Source organism: Pieris napi, chromosome 15, assembly GCF_905475465.1.
Source record: "Pieris napi chromosome 15, ilPieNapi1.2, whole genome shotgun sequence".
Lineage (NCBI taxonomy): Eukaryota > Metazoa > Arthropoda > Insecta > Lepidoptera > Pieridae > Pieris > Pieris napi.
Window position 1 is genome coordinate 2817550 of NC_062248.1, and position 19373 is coordinate 2836922.

At 33.7% G+C, this 19373-nt stretch overlaps 1 protein-coding gene across 1 annotated transcript in view; it reads right to left on the reverse strand.

The window, feature by feature from the left end:
• Positions 1-529: 529 nt before the first annotated feature.
• The window catches only part of LOC125056512, a 252735-nt gene continuing 233891 nt past the window's right edge, over positions 530-19373 (reverse strand). The window contains exons 9-10 of the mRNA XM_047659646.1: positions 1863-1920; positions 530-846 (exon numbers count right to left, since the gene is read on the reverse strand). Of these exons, the coding sequence (XP_047515602.1) occupies positions 834-846; positions 1863-1920 (71 nt within the window). The 3' untranslated portion in view covers positions 530-833. The remainder of the gene's footprint in view (positions 847-1862; positions 1921-19373) is intronic.

The window sequence follows — 19373 nt, forward strand, 5'->3', positions numbered from 1 at the left end:
AGTAAACAATTTACGTTTTAATTGGCATAATTTTTTTACCAAATAATTAAATAATTCTTAGAAATAGGTGGAACGATTCTGGCGTATTACTATATTACTACCTGAGTGTGCTCAGTAAAAGCTTATTTACAAATATTCATAAGTAATTCAGTACTCATTCAATTGTTTTATTGAAAAAAAATACAACTGGAAAACTACATCGAGGAAAGTCTAATATTTCCTGAGGTATGAATTAGAATTGAACATAATATTAATACAAGCAATCAGAAGCAATATTTATTTCTTTAATTTGTTAATCATTAAAGAAGTTTTTTGACAATTAGAACGATGAAACAACACAATTTTTTTTAATGGCTCTGGCACGGTTTGTGCATAATAATTCGTGCTTGCTTAGAACTTCGACCGTGTCCTCCATGTACGGTTTAGGCACTCGCCCGGTACCGCACAACACTCCCAAAGGCCGAGAACAAATTTAAATTAGCCCTCGAACCGGGAATCGAACCCGGTACCCCTCACCTAGCTGCCACTTAATAAGACCGCTAGGCTTTGAGGCCCCTAACACAATTTTAAAGTTACAATGAAAAAGAAAGAAAGACATCGTATAAATTTTCTAAACAAAAAGTTTACATTTGTATTTTACCAATAGTTACATTAAAGGATTGCTTTAAGTACAAAGCAATCCTAATTATTTTCTACGTAATAAAAATTTTTTACGCAGCGGTTTTTGAAACATTGGAAGAACAGAAATACATCTATATACCTTGTAGAGTTAATATATCTAGTTATATCGTAGCAATTTTCAACTATTTACAACGTTACATATGCGTCGGACATCATCGTAGGATCCTGAAACAAAATATAAACAAATTAAGGCTTGCAGGATTCCAAGAAGTATCTCAAATAGCAGTTTCCCCAGTGAAGTCAAACTTAAAAAAAAGATTGTAGAAGGTAACACAATTTATGTTTGAGTTACGATCTAAAATTGGATTACCCTGGTTAAACAGGGTTTCGATGTGCACAAAGTCAGATCTTAAAAGAATTGATCAATATTTCTAACCTCGATAGGATGGGTCATGATTATAATTTTAATTAAACGGAACTGTGTTTTATAAATATGTAACACAAACCTGGGTAAAAAGTCTTGCAATTGAATCAAAATATAATTTATTTAGTCAAATATCATTTATATATAATATATGTAATTTTGTTGACAATAAGCGGCCCTATCGCAAGGGATTTCTTCCAGGCAACCCTAGTATATAAAATTCAAAAATACCTACTGAGCGTTAAACCAGAAGTGCATAACTTATTCAAGAAAAAAACATAAAATTACATGTAACACTAGAATTATACAATACTATAACTAAGCTAATCTTAGGTTTAATGAATTATAGTTAATAAATATAAGTAGCTAATGTTTCGTACATTTCGTTAAAAAAATTAAACTTTTACAGTTGCAATCTGTTTTTGTATCAAGGGTTGTAGAACTAGCGAGAAGAACTGGCATAAAACTTGGCAGCCCTTATTGCCGCCAAAATGAATTAAATTATTATTGATGGACAATATATTTTATTTAATAAGATATTTATAAATAGAATTATGATAGTTTATAAATAAAAGACTAAATAGAGTATGCTATATTTTTCCACTTTCGGTACTAAAAACTTTTATTAGTTGACAAAAATGACTTGGTATTTTAAAAATCCTTTTTTTTGCAAAACGTATTTTCTCATATCATCTTATCATTTGCTATCGGTTTCATACAGGAGGTTTATTTTTAATAATAGTAAATAGAATCTATATTTTCATACAAAAACCGATTAATTGTAATTATTTGTATAAATAATAAATATAAATCTCACCTTATCATAAGAACAGACAATGTGCTCAGTAGAACAAGGATGTAGGATGCAAATACGCCTGAAAATAAAAAAGTTATGATTATGAATAGTTATTTACAAACCCCAAAATTTAGATTAAGTCCAGGTGGTAGACAATTATAACGAATTATAATAATTCATCTTCCGAGCAAAGTATTACGACCATACTTGTCTTTTGTGATCCTACCGATAAACCTTTTGTCTTTTTTGATCCTACCGATAAACCTTTTGTCTTTTTTGATCCTACCGATACACCTTTTGTCTTTTGTGATCCTACCGATAAACCTTTTGTCTTTTTTGATCCTACCGATACACCTTTTATCTTTTGTGATCCTACCGATAAACCTTTTGTCTTTTTTGATCCTACCGATACACCTTTTGTCTTTTGTGATCCTACCGATACACCTTTTGTCCTTTTTGATCCTACCGATACACTTTTTGTCTTTTTTGATCCTACCGATACACCTTTTGTCTTTTGTGATCCTACCGATAAACCTTTTGTCTTTTGTGATCCTACCGATAAACCTTTTGTCTTTTTTGATCCTACCGATACACCTTTTGTCTTTTGTGATCCTACCGATACACCTTTTGTCTTTTTTGATCCTACCGATACACTTTTTGTCTTTTTTGATCCTACCGATACACCTTTTGTCTTTTGTGATCCTACCGATAAACCTTTGTCTTTTGTGATCCTACCGATAAACCTTTTGTCTTTTTTGATCCTACCGATACACCTTTTGTCTTTGTGATCCTACCGATACAACTTTGTCTTTTACATATGACCTATTAGATTTATTTTATTTTTTATTGATTTTACTGTGTTTCCCTGACCCCTGCCTGCCATTCCGCCGCTCCGGGGCCTAGACCAAGTCCAGCTTAAAGCATCTACCCACGGCCCTAAAATTAGAGGCAATATCGGGGAGTTGCTGGGTAGCACCCTAGATCGCTCACAAGATTGCCTCGTGTGTAGGCAAATCGTACCCTAATTTTATTTTATTTTTTTGTTATAGTCTGCTGCACGTTCGGTTACGTACAGACTGGCAGGGACGTATGTAGAGTATGCTACCGCGGATTTGAACTACGAGCCGATTTCATTCCCACCACCATTTCCCGATATAGCCACTGATTTTATCGCCGTATGTAGACGCTTTTAATCACCCTCTTAATTGTTAAGTCAGTGGCAATTTATAAATTCATTAAACAATTGGCATTATTAATCTTAATATATATAAATTACGTGTCACGTTGTTTGTCCGCTATGGACTCCTAAACTACAGAACCGATATCAATCAAATTTGCATACCGTGTGTAGTTTGATCCAACTTAAAAGATAGGATAGCTTACATCTCAATTTATACCCGCCATATTATTTTATTGCAAAATATTTGTTTATTATTTGATAGTCACAATTCTAACCGATGGCGCTGTGTTGAAAGTACCAATTAATGGCATAACCACCAAAAAAGCATGGTGGTCGCCATGACTGGTGTTCTCATACCCTTGAATAGTTTACTACTATGTAATATAACTAAAACTTTAGCCACAGCAATTTGGCCGGTCTGCTAGTATATTATAAAATATATCCTCAATACAGATATGAAAAGCCTTAATCAAAAATAAACCTTCAATATAAAGCCGCTAAATCCGCCCTTACTGTTTATCATATATATATAGGTAATGTTAGTATTCTTTTGTTTTAATTTATAATTTTATATCGTATCCAACAGTCCTTATTGCATCAATATTAAACAATAGATTCCGTCTAATATCCCGAACCTATTGTCCATCTGATCAACTTTATTAAATCAGTATAAGGAAACATCTGCCAGAAATATTAATATTCCACTGGTTTTGTCCTTTGATATTGTTTTAACCTTTTGGGAAAATATAAGGTCACTTGAGACACGTGTAACGCTTACAATACCGGGTTTTAAAAATACATATGTATATCGAAAAAAGTTTCTTTGTTGTATGACGCTTGTTAGTTGTTTATCGTAAGGTAATAATAATCCGAAATGCCCTTCCTTTAAACCCATATAAGGTATATGTTTAAAGGGATCTTGGATTCAGATTGTATTATTTTCTATGACAAGTGATTCATGTGCACTTTTTACTTTTCATGTTTTCATCCTTTTTTAGTTTAGTTTTTTTTCTTAATAACTCTATGGAAATATGTATTTTTGAACTTGCCTATCTTATCTTATTTAATAAAAATAAAATCTTTTCTAACAGTGGTTGCCTGGAAGAGATCGCTCGAAAGCATAAGGCCGCCAGTTGCCCTCCTTTACATTTAATTATGTTAAATTTTATATTGTAATGCAACGAAGTGTTAATAAAGAAATAAATAAAATAAGTAGTATACAAGTATCATAGTATTATGTTTACATTTAGCGCATTTTTGAACATAGTCATCCCCAAAGAAGAGAAAAGCCGATAGGAAACTCAGTAGTAGGAGATTAAGCTAATTATCACATATTTAAAAAATTGTTTTAAGGTTAGATAAGGTCGTTTTCACAGGATGGTATATATTTCCATATACACATTAACATTTTCTAGTCTAATGGAATATCAACTAAAGTCTGAAATCCAAATAACGAGGTATGTGCATACAAAAGAATCACTATAATGGTTGTTGGTCTTGAAACCACTGTTTCATCATGCGACCTTCATCCCTGAGGTAGGATCGAACCCCGAATGTGCACCAATGCACTTTTCTATGTGTCTATATTTTAAAGCTCGTACGGTGAAGGAGAACATCGTGAGTAAACCGGCACGCCTTAGAAGTCTCGTAGCGTAGTGGTAATTATTACTAAACTAGTGAGTTTTCTTCATTTAATTGAAATATAATGGTAAGGTTGGAGGCAGAACACGATACACATTCATGAATGTAAACAAAAATACGTAATAAATAGCGTGTTATCTCTAAACATACAACGAGAATACACATGTCGGTGGCGGCTTAAGTTACGTAAATAACTTTTAGGGGAAGGGAATTGCCTATTTGATTGCATATTATTTTACTATAGAATATCATTATGCGTAGGAATGGATTTTAAAATGCTTTTTGGTACTATATATTTTAGTTTTATATAAGAAAATATAACCAAGTTGGGAGTACCGTCTGCTATGAAATCAAGTATAAGGTGATGTTGGAGCGGGTACAAAACAAAACTGAGACGCATCTATCTTAGGATGTACGGTGCCTAGCGAACCCCGAGGGCCCATATTAAGGGCATGTGAAGGGCTGAGGTGTTTTTAGTGGGTGGGGTCTCGCTACCCCTCTGAATAGCAGAGGGTTTTGAGTGTAGACCCAGCCCCACAGTCCCCGCGTCAAGCTCGACATCCTTGATGCGGGCCTGCGTAAGCGCATTTTCACCTCGAAAAAAAAAAAAAAAAAAAAAAAAGGATGTACGGTGTGTATCCTTGTTTATTATTGGTTCTGTAAGCTACAACGAGCTTAGAGTACGCCGAGAATTCGCGCTTGTGATGTACTTCATAAAATTGTTACATGGCAAGGACAGTAATTCGACAGTACTTCAGTACCTTAGCTTCAATGTATCTGATCGGCACGTCAGAAAGCGACATCGTACGCCGTTACTTCATCTGCCCACAGCTAGGACTAACCTTCTGAAAGGGGCACATAATATAATATTTTTTTTGTATTACTTTAGATTAAGGTACTATATATATATATTTTTTTATATAACATTTGGTTCTGCACTTCTCGCACGCATCATGTTTCTTTTTTTTAGTTTTTCTCTTTAACTAGGGTTGCCTGGAAGAGATCGCTTATTAGCGATAAGGCCGCCCGTTGCATCCCTTATAATTTTTTTGTATTGTGTTTCATTCTTTAAATTTTGCAAAGAAGTGTAAATAAATAAATAAATAATATGATTCGGTGTATTAATTTAGTTAACGAATTACATTGGTTAACGGACCTTTTTCATTGTCCGTTGAGTGAACTGACAAAAGTTCCATTATTGGTTAGTGCCGTAATAGTAGTTAGTTAATTTCTTGTATTTTTTATTATGTAATTTTGTTTCATAATTAATTTCTTTTGTTTCGTCTGTAAATTTTATTCACTTATTGTGCAATCTTGTCAATTAAGGGTCGCCTGTTAGGGAAGGCGTGTTTTTATTAATAAATAAATAATGCAACGATACAATAAAAAGCGTGTTTAGGACTGTGTCACTATGATGCAGACATCAGCAGGTTAGAGCTTGACACGTTAAACGCGGCCTTTGCGTGTTGCGTCTAAGCTTCAAGCCACAAACCTACTAAAGGACCGAGTATTCCGTTCTGTTGTGTCCCGTAAATTGCTAAACAATACACGTTTATAACAAATTATTTTTTGTTAAGTGTGAAACTGTAGGGACAACATTTGTATTTAACAAATGCGTGCAGTGTAACCAGCGAGCTAGCCACGGATTGCGGTCGAGAGTGTAGCAATAAATCAAATAGTTTCCTTTATATAGCCCAAGGCCCTTACTGAAGTATTAATAATAACAATTTAATGTATAGTTACGAACCTATTAATTGCGCACATAAAAATTAAACCCAATGGTGCAAAGCTTGAACGCCACTAACTTGTAACTGATTATTTGCTGCTTTACTATTACGGCTCAAATATAAGAGTCTTTCCTCCACAATTTTGTTACTATAGACACTCTTGGGCCGTGGGGTTCAAAGTCCACAGCGGGTAATTAAATATTTAAGTTGGCCGTAGTACCGGTGACACCAAAGCTGGTGCTTTCTTTGCTCAACGAATAAGTCTCGCAATACTGCCAGGAAATGCTGCATTAAAGGTACACTGTCACAGGGGTCAAACTTTTTAAATTTGTTTTAATTTTCATACACGTGTACGTGTTAAAACACGCCACATAAATGAGCTAAGGTATAACTCAATAGCATGCTTAAGCCGATAACATCTTACAAAGGGTAGCAAACGTACATGAATTGAAAAACACGACGAACATAATTCACATAAAATTTGCATTCACACTTGTAACAAACGATGAACATTATTACTTTTTATTTGCGGGCGAATTTCGAGCTTCAAAGCCCATAAATTAGCCAGAACAATACACGTAGGATAAATCTGTGTCACATAAGAATGCTGCATCAGGTAAAGGCGAGGGGTTAGCCCCGGGGGTGAGGGGTTTAAGGGGGGAAGCAATAACACTGGCATGCTAGACATTATTGCGTTGTATTATTTATGTGCTTGAAGGTGACAACTTTAGGGTCAATGAACTAAATTACGTAATATCTAAACGCCATCTTTATGACGAAGATTTTTGGATCCTTAAGGTGTATAATATAGTATTTGAGCCGTGTTGGCCTTGTGGCTTCAGCGTGCGACTCTCATACCTGATGTCATAGGTTCGATCCCCGGCTGTGCACCAATGGACATTCTTTCTGTGTGCGCATTTAACATTTGCTCGAACGGTGAAGGAAAACATCGTGAGGAAATCGACAAGTCCTAGACCCAAAAAGTCGACGGCGTGTGTCAGGCACTGGAGGCTGATTACCTACTTGCATATTAGATTTAAAAATGATCATGAAACAGATTCAGAAATCTGAGGCCAGGACCTAAAGAGGTTGTAGCGCCACTGATTTTTTAAGGTGTATAAATGTTTGACATTTCCGGTATCCTACTAATATGTTCTAAGGACAGTGAAATATTAACATGGTTTTAAATTTACTTTAAATTGAACAACACAGCATACTACTTTAAATTAAATTAAAACATAGTGATAAGCCCCGAATCACAGGTATATAAAGAAAGTCAGTTGGATGTTTTCTCCTCTTAGTTTGAAATGTAACAGACATAATTGTGATATGCTACTGAAATAATAATAACTGTGGTGTTGGGAAGCCAGGAATTCCGTTTTAAATTCCGATGGAACGGTGCTAATGATTACATAAATTATTAATATTGTGAGTAGTGTGTACAATCGCTTATATAATTTTCATTTGTTTATTGTTTAACTATTACTCGTATTTATGTCAAATTATGTCGCTGTGATGTAAAGAGACAAATGAATGTTTTAAGGGTAAACAACGGTTTATCTTGATTTCCGGCAAAACTAAAAGTCCTATCGAAGAAAGTTAAATGGCATAGTTTGAGGTAATAAAAAGATCTAAAACTTTTGTATTCACATATTTTTCACATAACCTCAAAATTTATGTGAAAAATTCAAAAAACCAAGTTTTTGGTTTTTTATTTTTATCTTTAACAAAAATATTTTTTTTTAACGAAATTTGGTTAAAACTTACCTTTCTATGTCCCAAATACAGAGGTAGGCTTTCTATGTCCCTACAGAAGTAGGGAAGGGGATGACGGGTCTGGGCGTTACTGCATACGATTTTTTGCGTTTTCTGAGAAAATTTACTATGGTAATATATATATTTTTTTTTACCATAGGAAAGTAGAGATTTCAACGAACTGAAAGCACACCAACTTTTTGAAAAAAGCTAAAATTTTGACGTCAGAATTTTCGATTGAAAATTAGGGTGTTTTTTCGATATTAATTCAAAATAAGGTGAACAAATCAATATTTTTAATCAAATAAATTACAGTGTATTTGGGACATAGAAAGGTAAGATTTCATCAAATTTCGTTAAAAAAAAATATTTTTGTTAAAGATAAAAATAAAAAACCAAAAACTTGGTTTTTTGAATTTTTCACATAAATTTTGAGGTTATGTGAAAAATGTGTGAATACAAAAGATTTAGATCTTTTTATTACCTCCAACTTTGCCATTTAACTTTCTTCGGTAGGACTTTTAGTTTTGCCGGAAATCAAGATAAACCGATTTTTACCCTTAAAACTCCCCCCCTACCCCTTCCCGACCTCAGATCGACCGTAATTTATTTTTCCTTTCATTTTGATCATATTTTCCTGCTTTTCTAATGGGTTTCATCCTACTGTAATTTATTTTGGTTTCAAAAATTATCGGCACTGGTCTATTATTGCGATGAATAAAGGTGGTTTGTCATTTTCAGATGACAAGTAAACAAATTAATTGAAAAGGGTATTTTAATAAAATAAATTATTCATATAACAGTCGAGACATATAAACATTACTTTTATTGCTTTACTTAATTTCTGTAAAAAAATTTAAGCATAAAATTTACTGTTCTCTCTGTGCTTAATGTGCCCTGTGGTAATATAGGCCGGTCATTATCCAGTATAATAATTGTATTAAAGAACTCGTAACTTGAAAAACTTGGAACCGCCCCTCTTCTTTGCAAAACTTGCGGACATATACTTATGATATTAGGTTTTGTTAATACATAATATTATAGCAGCGTTATTTCGGTATATATTTAATAAATGTCAAAATTCTCAAATTTTACTTAATTGTAATATATGGCCAAATATATATGTTCATTGGGTGCTTTAAAAAAAACGACAGGTTGCACTCCGTGAGTGCCGGCAGAAGTGAAAACTTGAATATTAACGTTGTGCATTTTTGATATTTTGGAACGGTTAGGGAATAATTTTGCACGAATTGCTTTAATTATCAGTATAAAAGTACTATCATTTATGTGGTAGAATACAATATTTATTTATTGCGCTATCGTACACAAACATAACAATTTATATTACATTAAATACGCCGCGCCAGCTATCTACTCTCCATCCGTCTTACGAATTTTCGATCAGGTTACGTGTCCTGACGCGAGTTTAACATTTTTTACCCATTCCAAAAAAAGTGCACAACGCCGCTAAAGAAGTTTTCACTTCAATAATAGAGGATTTTATTTTTACTCTATATTAACCACTCACGTACTGCAATAGAATCGAAATAATGAAATGTTAATTGCTATGTAACGAATGAATGCAATGTAACAGTTGAAGAGAGTGCCTACTACCTACGTCTGGATATACCCTCGGGGCGTAACTCCGACGATTTAGCTAGTCGCCACGCTTATTAAACTAAGAAAGCCTGAGTGAGCAAAACAGCCTTAACTCGTATATGTAAATGTACGTATTGGTAGTAAATAATAATAAACGAGAGATCGAGAAAAACACACTTTACAGAAATTCGTTTAATATATATCTAAATGATTTATTAGTGTTATATAAATAACAATCTTAATCACCTAATAATAATAAAAATTTCGTTAAACGTATTCGAAAATGTGAAATATCGGTTTCAATATATAATATACTTTTCTACCTATATATTGTCACAGTTCGTAGTAAAACCTTTCTACCTGAGCGCTTTTAATATACAATAGTTGAAAACCATTCCGTTGCAAACAAGAACACTCAAGAAAATTTTACAGTTTCTATCCAATTGTTTCCATTGTCTAAAAGTGTTTCCCTACACCAAATAAATTAACTTTCGCCCGCCATTTGGCGGTCTGCTCGCTACATAAAAGTTGATAAAATTTCAGACCAAAGTTACAATATATTTTATAGGGCCATAGTGTAAACGGTATGCCAAGAACCGCTCAGCTTTAAAATATAGAATAATTTTGCATTTATTCTCACATAAGCAACTGCGATACTTGTATTTATCAAAACGACGCATTTTGCAAACACTGAACATTTAAGAGTACATAGTTTTATATTTAAATATTGAGGTTATTACGGACAAGGAAACTACAATGATACCAGGTTTGAATAGAAGTTCATAAAGTGCTCCTATTTCACCATGCCTTCTGCTGATAGAGGACAAATCTTTGTTTTTAATTTATGTTATTATTATTAATTACTTAAAATGTCACATGGGACATGGTGTAATGGTTGCAGCTCCTTACAACACCTCCTTACATTTTGTAAAACAAAAAAATGGCGATTAAAAAGAGTGGCGGAGAGTTTATTGCCAGTTCTTCTCTCCCGTTCTACGCCCTTCATTTGAGAACTGGCAGGAAATGTATAATTAGAAGCATTAATATGTGATTAAATGTTTTTTTTTTTAAATCAAAATTGTATTGTCGTTTAATTCTCATGGGCATGCGTCCCTAGACCAATCACAATCAAGCGACGCGAGCTTACGTTAACGTTTTTCAAAAACATTTTAAAAAGCACTTACTCTACCTTGGCTATTAGGAAGAAAGAAACCAATTGTGATATTTTCAATTCATTAAATTGTGAATGGAAATTGATTAAATGTCGTTAATAATTTTGTTTAATTAACAAAATTATTTAATTCTTCATATCTTTTATTATATTCATAATACGACCCGGTGAACTACATCTACAAAAATGTGTGGTGATGTTTTGTCTAATTTGTCACTTTATATAATAACTTCTTTATCTAGGTTTAGTATTAAATGTCTGCAATGTACATTGGTTTAATCACGAAATCTCTACACATTAAAGCAAATCGAAGCTATCCGAGACAACGAGAAATCAAAGCGAGTCGCACATTAATGTCCAATAACCGCACCGATAACAAAAGTAAACGCAATTTGGCACAGGACGCGCTGTGCGTGTAAAAAACAAGTTACGCTTTGCTACGCTGGCTCCCTTCCATTTCCATTAGCAAATGTTTAGCCAAAGTGTTTCCCAACTTGGACCCATTATATCGGCCGTTTCCTTTCTGTCTCTGCCCCTAACTAACTTTTTTTCATTTCTGTTAAAGCTAAGTGTTTTTTTCCCGATGCAAGTTTTCCAAGATTTACGCTGCCTGTTATATTGTTAATAGGAGCACTGTTTGGCTGCCGACCTGCGGAATAAATTCCAACAAAATGGGGTTATCACACATTTTCACATCTTCCAACTTAGTTTTATGGAATGAAAAAGTTGGCGATTTATGTACTAGCTACAAATTGTGTGCGCTCTGTTTGCGTTGGACGTATTGTTCTCGTAAGCTGGGTACAATACTTAAGGTGATGTACGAACATTTAGTAGCAACTCTTCTAGTGGAAGATATGGGGACTTTATAGCTAATCTTTTTTAAGCGTATTGCAAAGTTTTGTAGCCCTGACCTGTTTTGACCCTGTTTACATTCTCACACTATAGTAAAGGATAGAAACTTATTCAAATTTAATATTCATATAAATAAAGTTATATAAATAAAATATTAATTTAAATATCAAACATTTATTCCTTTCATCAACAATATTATAAAACATGAGATTACTGTGAACCAAGTAGGGGCCAATTTAATAATAAAATAAATCAGTGGCGTTTCAATCTTTTTAGGTATGGGCCTCAGATTTCTGTATCTGTTTCATAATCATTTATCAACCTTATAGGCAAGTAGGTGATCAGCTTCCTGTGCCTGACACTTGCCGTCGACTTTTTAGGTCTAAGGCAAGCCGGTTTTCGCGATGTTTTCTTCGAGATAATGTTAAATGCGCACATAGGAAAAAGTACACAGGTAAGGTTCACAAGTAATAAAATCATTAATATTATGTCGAATGGAAGAGACTAGCTGCCCACGACACGGAACCTTCTAGTGTGCGTGTGCACTTTCTCTTTTAACTATACATCATTTTTAAAGTGAGGGTATTATGCCCTAAAACTAAAATTTACCATCATGCGCAAATTTTTTCGGAACGTCACGAAGATGTGTGTATTTAAGCGAAAAGGGAGAGAGCGATAGAGACCGAATGAGAGAGGGCGAGAAGGGTGTATTATAAGATACCTTATAGAAATTCTATTTTTCAAATTAAAATTTCGTAAAGAGAATTGATGAAATATTAGTATTTTATATTTTATGCAATATAATTTATTGAAATCTTAAATGAAAAATTGTAAATTAAAATGCCACAAGAAATAAATTTAAAAAATTGTTAGGTATTTATATTAATTTTCGACACTTAATATTTTTTACGACAATTCAATTCATTAAATTCCTAACATTTCTTACTATTTTCCTTCCTCTAAGTCTCGGAAATCTGAAGTTATAGATTTGTATAAATATGAACAAGAGTTAAAAATTAGTTTGCCAAAGAAGTTTCACTTCTGACATATGTAGTTTGTACGCACGCACTTTTTTTTATTATGTGTCATAAAGTTTTTCTTTCTTTCTCATGTCTGAATCTTACTCTGAACCCGATGAGTGGCACAGATGAATCAGATAAAAAAAAAAACAAAAAACTATCAAGAATCTGACACCCCTGCTTGTCACATATAATAAATGCACCCATTGATTACAAGAGAGTTACTATCTCGTATACCGTTAACACCGATGCATAAAACGAAATTCCATGTCAAAACCTCATGATTAATGTATCAAATTGTACTAGGAACTCTTAGTAATGCTTCAAAGCCCGAAACGCAGATTAAGGCTGTACACGTGTCGACGCGCAATTAGTCGTCGGTTAATCTTCGTAAGGTGGGTTCGAAGACGTGAACGTGTTTATGGTAATTCTCTGAAGATTTGGATGATATTATGTGTGTTTTGGGATTTGGCGCTGTCGAAAGGACGTTTTAGCACATTGACTCAATTTAAAATTATGAATATTTCTTTTTTATATCGAATATAAACGTTTTTTCTCTAATCGTACACAATTAGAAAAACACTCTACATTTGAATTGTATTCTTCTATAAAATATAATAAAATAGATTGTATTGCTATTATTTTTTAATTGTAACTTTCATTTTAATTTTATTTACACTCAAGTATACAGTATTTACAATTTTCTTAACCTACAAATTAATATTAAAAATATATTAAAAAGAAAATAAATTTTTTTTTAAATTTCGGTCTCTGTGGCAGTGTATCTTTAACGCTGGCAGCATTTCCTCGCTGTTTTGCTATACTTATTTGTTGAGCCAGGAAAGTGCCAGCTCTGGGGTCACCGGTACTATCTACTAGGCGCCAACTTAGATCTTTAATAAGCGCCTGTGCACTTGAACCCCACGACTCAAGAGTCTCTACTCCAAAGAGAACAAAATCGAAGTTGGAGGAAAGACCCTTACATTTGACAAATATATTTCAGTAGAAAATTAATAAGCGGGTCCTCCAATTTTGATGTTGTTTTTTGCAGTAGAGACTCTTGGCCGTTCAAGTGTACAGGCGCTAATAAAAGAGTCGGCGCCTAGTAGTACCGGTGACCCCAGAGCTAAGCTTTCCTCGCGTAACAAATAAGTATCGCTATACAGCGAGGAAATGCTGCCAGCATTAAAGATGCCATAGGGACCAAACTTTTTAAGTTTAAATTTTCTATCTATCCTTTTTTAAATATTACTATTATGATGTAGATAAGAATATTGTAAATATAATTTGTGTTTCAGTAGAACAAAGCCGGTAACAAAATTCATTTATAATACAGTGCAACCTCGATATAACAAATCGGAGGGGAACAAGAAAATATTCGTAATATCAAGTAATTCGTTGAACTGAGGTTTGTTATGTTGAGGTTAGATTGGTTGAAAATTCGTTATAAAGAGGTAAAAGAATAGTTTTTTAGAACACCTTTTACGTTTCTGAGCCATTTTAACTTAAATCTTTAACAATAGTGACGAGCAGAGGTGTTTACATTACTTTCCATCAAAACAACAATGATTAGTGATTACTTTACAAACAAAAGCGTGTCGAGACATGAATCACATTATAAGATTAAGAGTTATATTATTGGTGGAAACTTTATATAAAGGTTTTGGGTTGGCAAAATTCGTTAATTAGAGGTATGAATACTTTTTCTTGATAGTTGAAAATTCGTTATAAAGAGGTTGTACGCAAAGAATGTTCGCAATGTAAAGGTATATTTTATATTGACTCTTATGGACAATTCAAGGGGATTACGAAGAATTTGTTAAATCGAGGAAGTCGTTATATTGAGGTACGTTATATTAAGGTAGCACTGTATTACTAGCGAATCTGACAGACGTTGTCCTGCATGATATTTCAAGGGATTAGGATATCAAACAAAGTATGAAAGTACCGACTGCAGCGCCATCTGCCGGGCTGATTTGTGAATCGAAATCATCCAGGGCTCCACCCGAATGCATACAAAAAATCATTAAAATCGGTCCAGCCGTTTGAGAGGTGTTCAGTGACATACACAGACATTCTTGTAAGTTAGATCAAACTGCACACGGTTTGCATTTGACTGGAATCGGTTGAGTAGTTCAGGAGTCCATAGCGGACAAACAACGTGACGCGTAATTTAGATATATTAAGATTTAATATCCGAATTACCTACTGGGAGAAAATACATAAACTTTATAAAATATAAGCGAAATAATTGAAGTAACAAATTCATAAGCTCGTATCGTTCTTCACTAAATTACGAACGTGTTAATATTAAACCCAAGTAGGTATTAATCACGGTTCAGTTCACGGCAAAGTTCGCCGGTTTATGGCGGTGTGAAAAAGTGCAAAGCGTTATAATTCAGGAGGTCGCGATCAGGTGCTGCTAACTGCCCTGATTTACTTTCTTACACGGTTTTTGTTTTTTTCATATTGTTCGCGAGTTGAAATATAACTGTTCGAAATTGGATTGTAAGTTTCCTTTAAATTATTCGAAGAATTTGATTTTTATCCGAAAAATAACGCTACGCGAAGCCGTCTCACCTAGCTTTGGGTGCTGCCATAATGGTGATTTGTAAGTATTGGCTTGGGTTCCATGGGGAGTGTTCAGATCAGTTGTTTGGGTAATACCTGCAGCTCAGTTTGATCAGCGAACGTCGAGGGAGTATACAAGATAGCATCCGTATCAACTCGACGTCCGTCGTTTCACTACAGAGCGTTATTTAAGGCAGTTTTTGCCGCGCACCACCACGTAACCAGCTTCCCACTGAAGTATTTTCGAACCAATTCGACTTAGGATCCTTCAAGAAAAGAGCGTACCAATTCTTAAACGGCCGGCAACGCACTCGCGAGCCTCCTGGCATTAAGAGTGTCCATGGGCGGCGGTATCACTTAACATCAAGTGAGCCTCCTACCCGTTTGTCCCCTGTTCTATTAAAAAAAAACGAAAATAACATTATTTTTGCCAATCCAACCCAGGTCCTGCAGGTGACGTAATATTTATGACATGAACCACATACCTGTAGAACCGACTTCAATGTATAAATTAGTCTTTTTCTTTACCTATTAAACTCGTCAAACTAAATATTTTTACGTCTTGATAAGTACATTATATAGAATTAAAGATAATCTTCTCGAAACTTTGGAGTTTCTAAGTATTTATTTATTTAGAATTTTATTTTATTTATTTATTATCACATCGTTGTATACATAAATATAATACATTTTTGACATAATTAAATGAAAAGGAGGGCAACTGGCCGCCTTATCACTTTCGAGCAATCTCGTCTAGGCAACCAATGTGAGAAAAAAAATTAGATAAGGCATGCGCAAGAAGTGCAAAAATAAGACATATACAGAACGAATGGAACAAAACAAAGCAATTAAAACAGTTAACAGGACTCCTTGAATAAGAAAAAGTGCACATGAATGACAGAACTAAAATAAGGGAGCTCGCAAGTTCGTCGGCAATCGACGGATCATTGGTCTAGTGGTTACCCCTGACTGCGAATCCATGGGTCCCGGGTTCGATCCCCGGTTGAGACAAACATCGATGTGATGAGCATTTGGTGTTGTGCTTATGTCTTGTGTGTTTAGACATGTATATATATGTCTATCTATCTATAACATGTATTATCCGTTGCCTAGTACCCATAACACAAGCTTCACCAGCTTAGCATGGGACTAGGTCAATTGGTGTGAATTGTCCAATAAAAAATAAAAAATAAAGTTTATATGCAGTCCTGTGCTTGAACCTGATCATTTTCTGTAAACTGAAATATTATCATTAAAGTAAAACAGTGCGTGTACAGTGTACTTATGTACGCGCGTAAGAAGTTATACTTCTTGGGCATTATTAAAAATAGTTTTTGATTGCATGCAAATAATTAATTACAATTAAATAATCAAACACTGGAATTGGAGTCATTATAGTCAATAAAGTTCAGTTTACATTTGAAAAATTAAATAAATAAATATTTATTATTATCCTCTTACATTAAGTGTAACATAAATTCTATTATTATTCGAATCGAATGTTGTTTTTAAATTATGTCCAATGCCGTAACATCTTCCGTGGGCAACTTCATTCTGTTAATTTTATGTCACGGTGCGCGCGCATCGTAAAATTACACTCTCATCAATTTTTCATAACGCGCCTAAAGAAGTATAACTTCAAAAACGTTCTTTTAAAATCAATGGTTTATCCACCAACACAAAAGCAAGAGATTTAATTAGAAACAAGTTAATACTCGCAAGGTTTCGCTATTAAATTTAAAAGTACACTTAATCCACTCGAGGCGGGCGCTAACACGTTGGAACCTAGTACTACTTATTACTTTATGCATATTAGAAAATGAAGGGTAATTCATCTGATGAAGTAAAAGTCACGACTCGGGGAATCGATGTTTGGTTTCCATTAGCGCTTTAATATTAAGACGTTAACAATTTCTGGCGAATTTTGAAATTCGAAATTTAAAAGACTTTAGTTACATTGTTTTTACTTCCGGATTGACAAATAGGCCTTTTAATAATAAAACAATTTTTTACCGGATTGAAGATATGTATTTACAATTATTTTTCATAATAATATAATATAATAAGGACACCGTGAGCCATTTCTGCCAAAACCCTCCATCTTTTAGTCGATACCAACTCCGGGGAAACAAATACAGATAATACAACTTTTTCTACTGCTGTGATACTTTTTGACATTTAACACCTTTTGTCTTCAGTCACCGTGAACACGCACGATGTAAAGCACGCGAAACGTCGGTTAATTTAAAATTATGAAAAATAATTGTAAAAAATCCGGTAAAAAATTGTTTTATTATTAAATGTGTGAAAGTTATGTCAATAAAAGGCAATACTAAATAAGCCTTTTAATTAATAGGCAAGGAAGAATACTATCACTTCCGGAAATAAATAACCTTGACATTTAAACACAGTGCTTTATTTTTAAACTTAAAATAGAAATGTATGTAGGTACATAATAAAATCTGTGTATTGCTTCATGGTGTTATGACCTTATTTTCGAGTATTTATCACTAAGAGATACTGATAAGAAGCTAGTCCAGAAGAAATATATACCTATAAGAAGTTATTTAAATGTTGTTAAATCCCTTTTTATTATCATTATCATATATTTTTATTATCAATTATGTATATAATTTTTACTATGTTAAAAACCAATTGGTGTGAACAATATATTATTTAAAAAATGACCAAAAAATCTATATTGGATTTTTCTATTTCCTGTTTCTTGGATAAACCTAAGAATCATCAGTTATAACTACCGCCATTACATATTTTTCAATCTTCATTGAGACATCATGGAACATTTCGATCTAGCCTATCTTAAGACTAATAAGTAATGTAAGTCTAACATAATCTACTAATAAGGTAAATCCTTAATTACACTAAGGATTATCCAATAACACTACTTACAGTCTCTATTAAGATTAAGATACTCGGTTCTTGATTTCTATTTTGTAACTTACCACTGTTTAACACTTAAGACTAACGTGCACTAACACTAGCCATGATATAGAGATACTTAATCATCGATAATAAATGTAATATACTGTTAACTTAATCCAATATAAAGAGGAAGCCATAAAACAGGCGACGCGTGTACGCTGTAGGTAATTTGACAACGAAATAAAAAATGAACTCAAATTCCCATCTTCTCGAACCCTCGAAGCGTCTAATTCAACAGATTCCGATGCAGTGACAAATGTTAGGTTTTTTCGTCCTCTGATACGAACGAGACGTTTTACAGGGCTATAAAAGCTGCGTTTATGCGCTAAGCTCCTTAATTTTTGGTTTAATATAAGGTCTAAATCGTAAAATAAGATTAATATCTTCTAACTCCAAAGTATTTATTTATTATTAAAGTACACAAGATCAAGTAGGTAAATGCATTTCGTAAGTATATGTTACAAGCGGATGCGGGTGCTAAGGATTCCCTGGACAGCTAAGAAATCAAACGTGTCCATACTCAGACGGTTACAGATAAAAAATCGTCTTTTGACACTTTACAAACGCATCCTGAGTTTTTTGGCATTGCAATTAAAATAATTTGTAACACGCGAGATCCAGAAAGTCTAGAAAAACTCATCGTGACTGGCAGAGTGGAGGGCACCAGACCTCGAGGTCGATCAAGTTAAGGCACTTACAGGTTTTACCATCACCTAGCGCCGAAGATAGTGAATTGTGTGTGAAGTGTGGACCTTTAGAAATAAAGAGTGTGACTGAAGAAGAAGATGTTACAAGCTATCTATTCTAAAATACATGACAATTAGGGTGAACATAAATTTTACAAAAACAAAAATATATATATATATATTCTTATATACACTTCCAATTTTAACTTCCACTTCCAGTTTTTCCAAGTAATTTTTTGCTTAACAATGCGGATTAGTTATCAGATAGGCAACTAACAATATTTTGTTTTATTAATTAGCCCCTAATTTATCAAGCTCTGGATAAGTAGTATTTATTATGTTTATATATTCGCGAAGAATTCGAATGAGAGGTGACGGAATTTAGAAA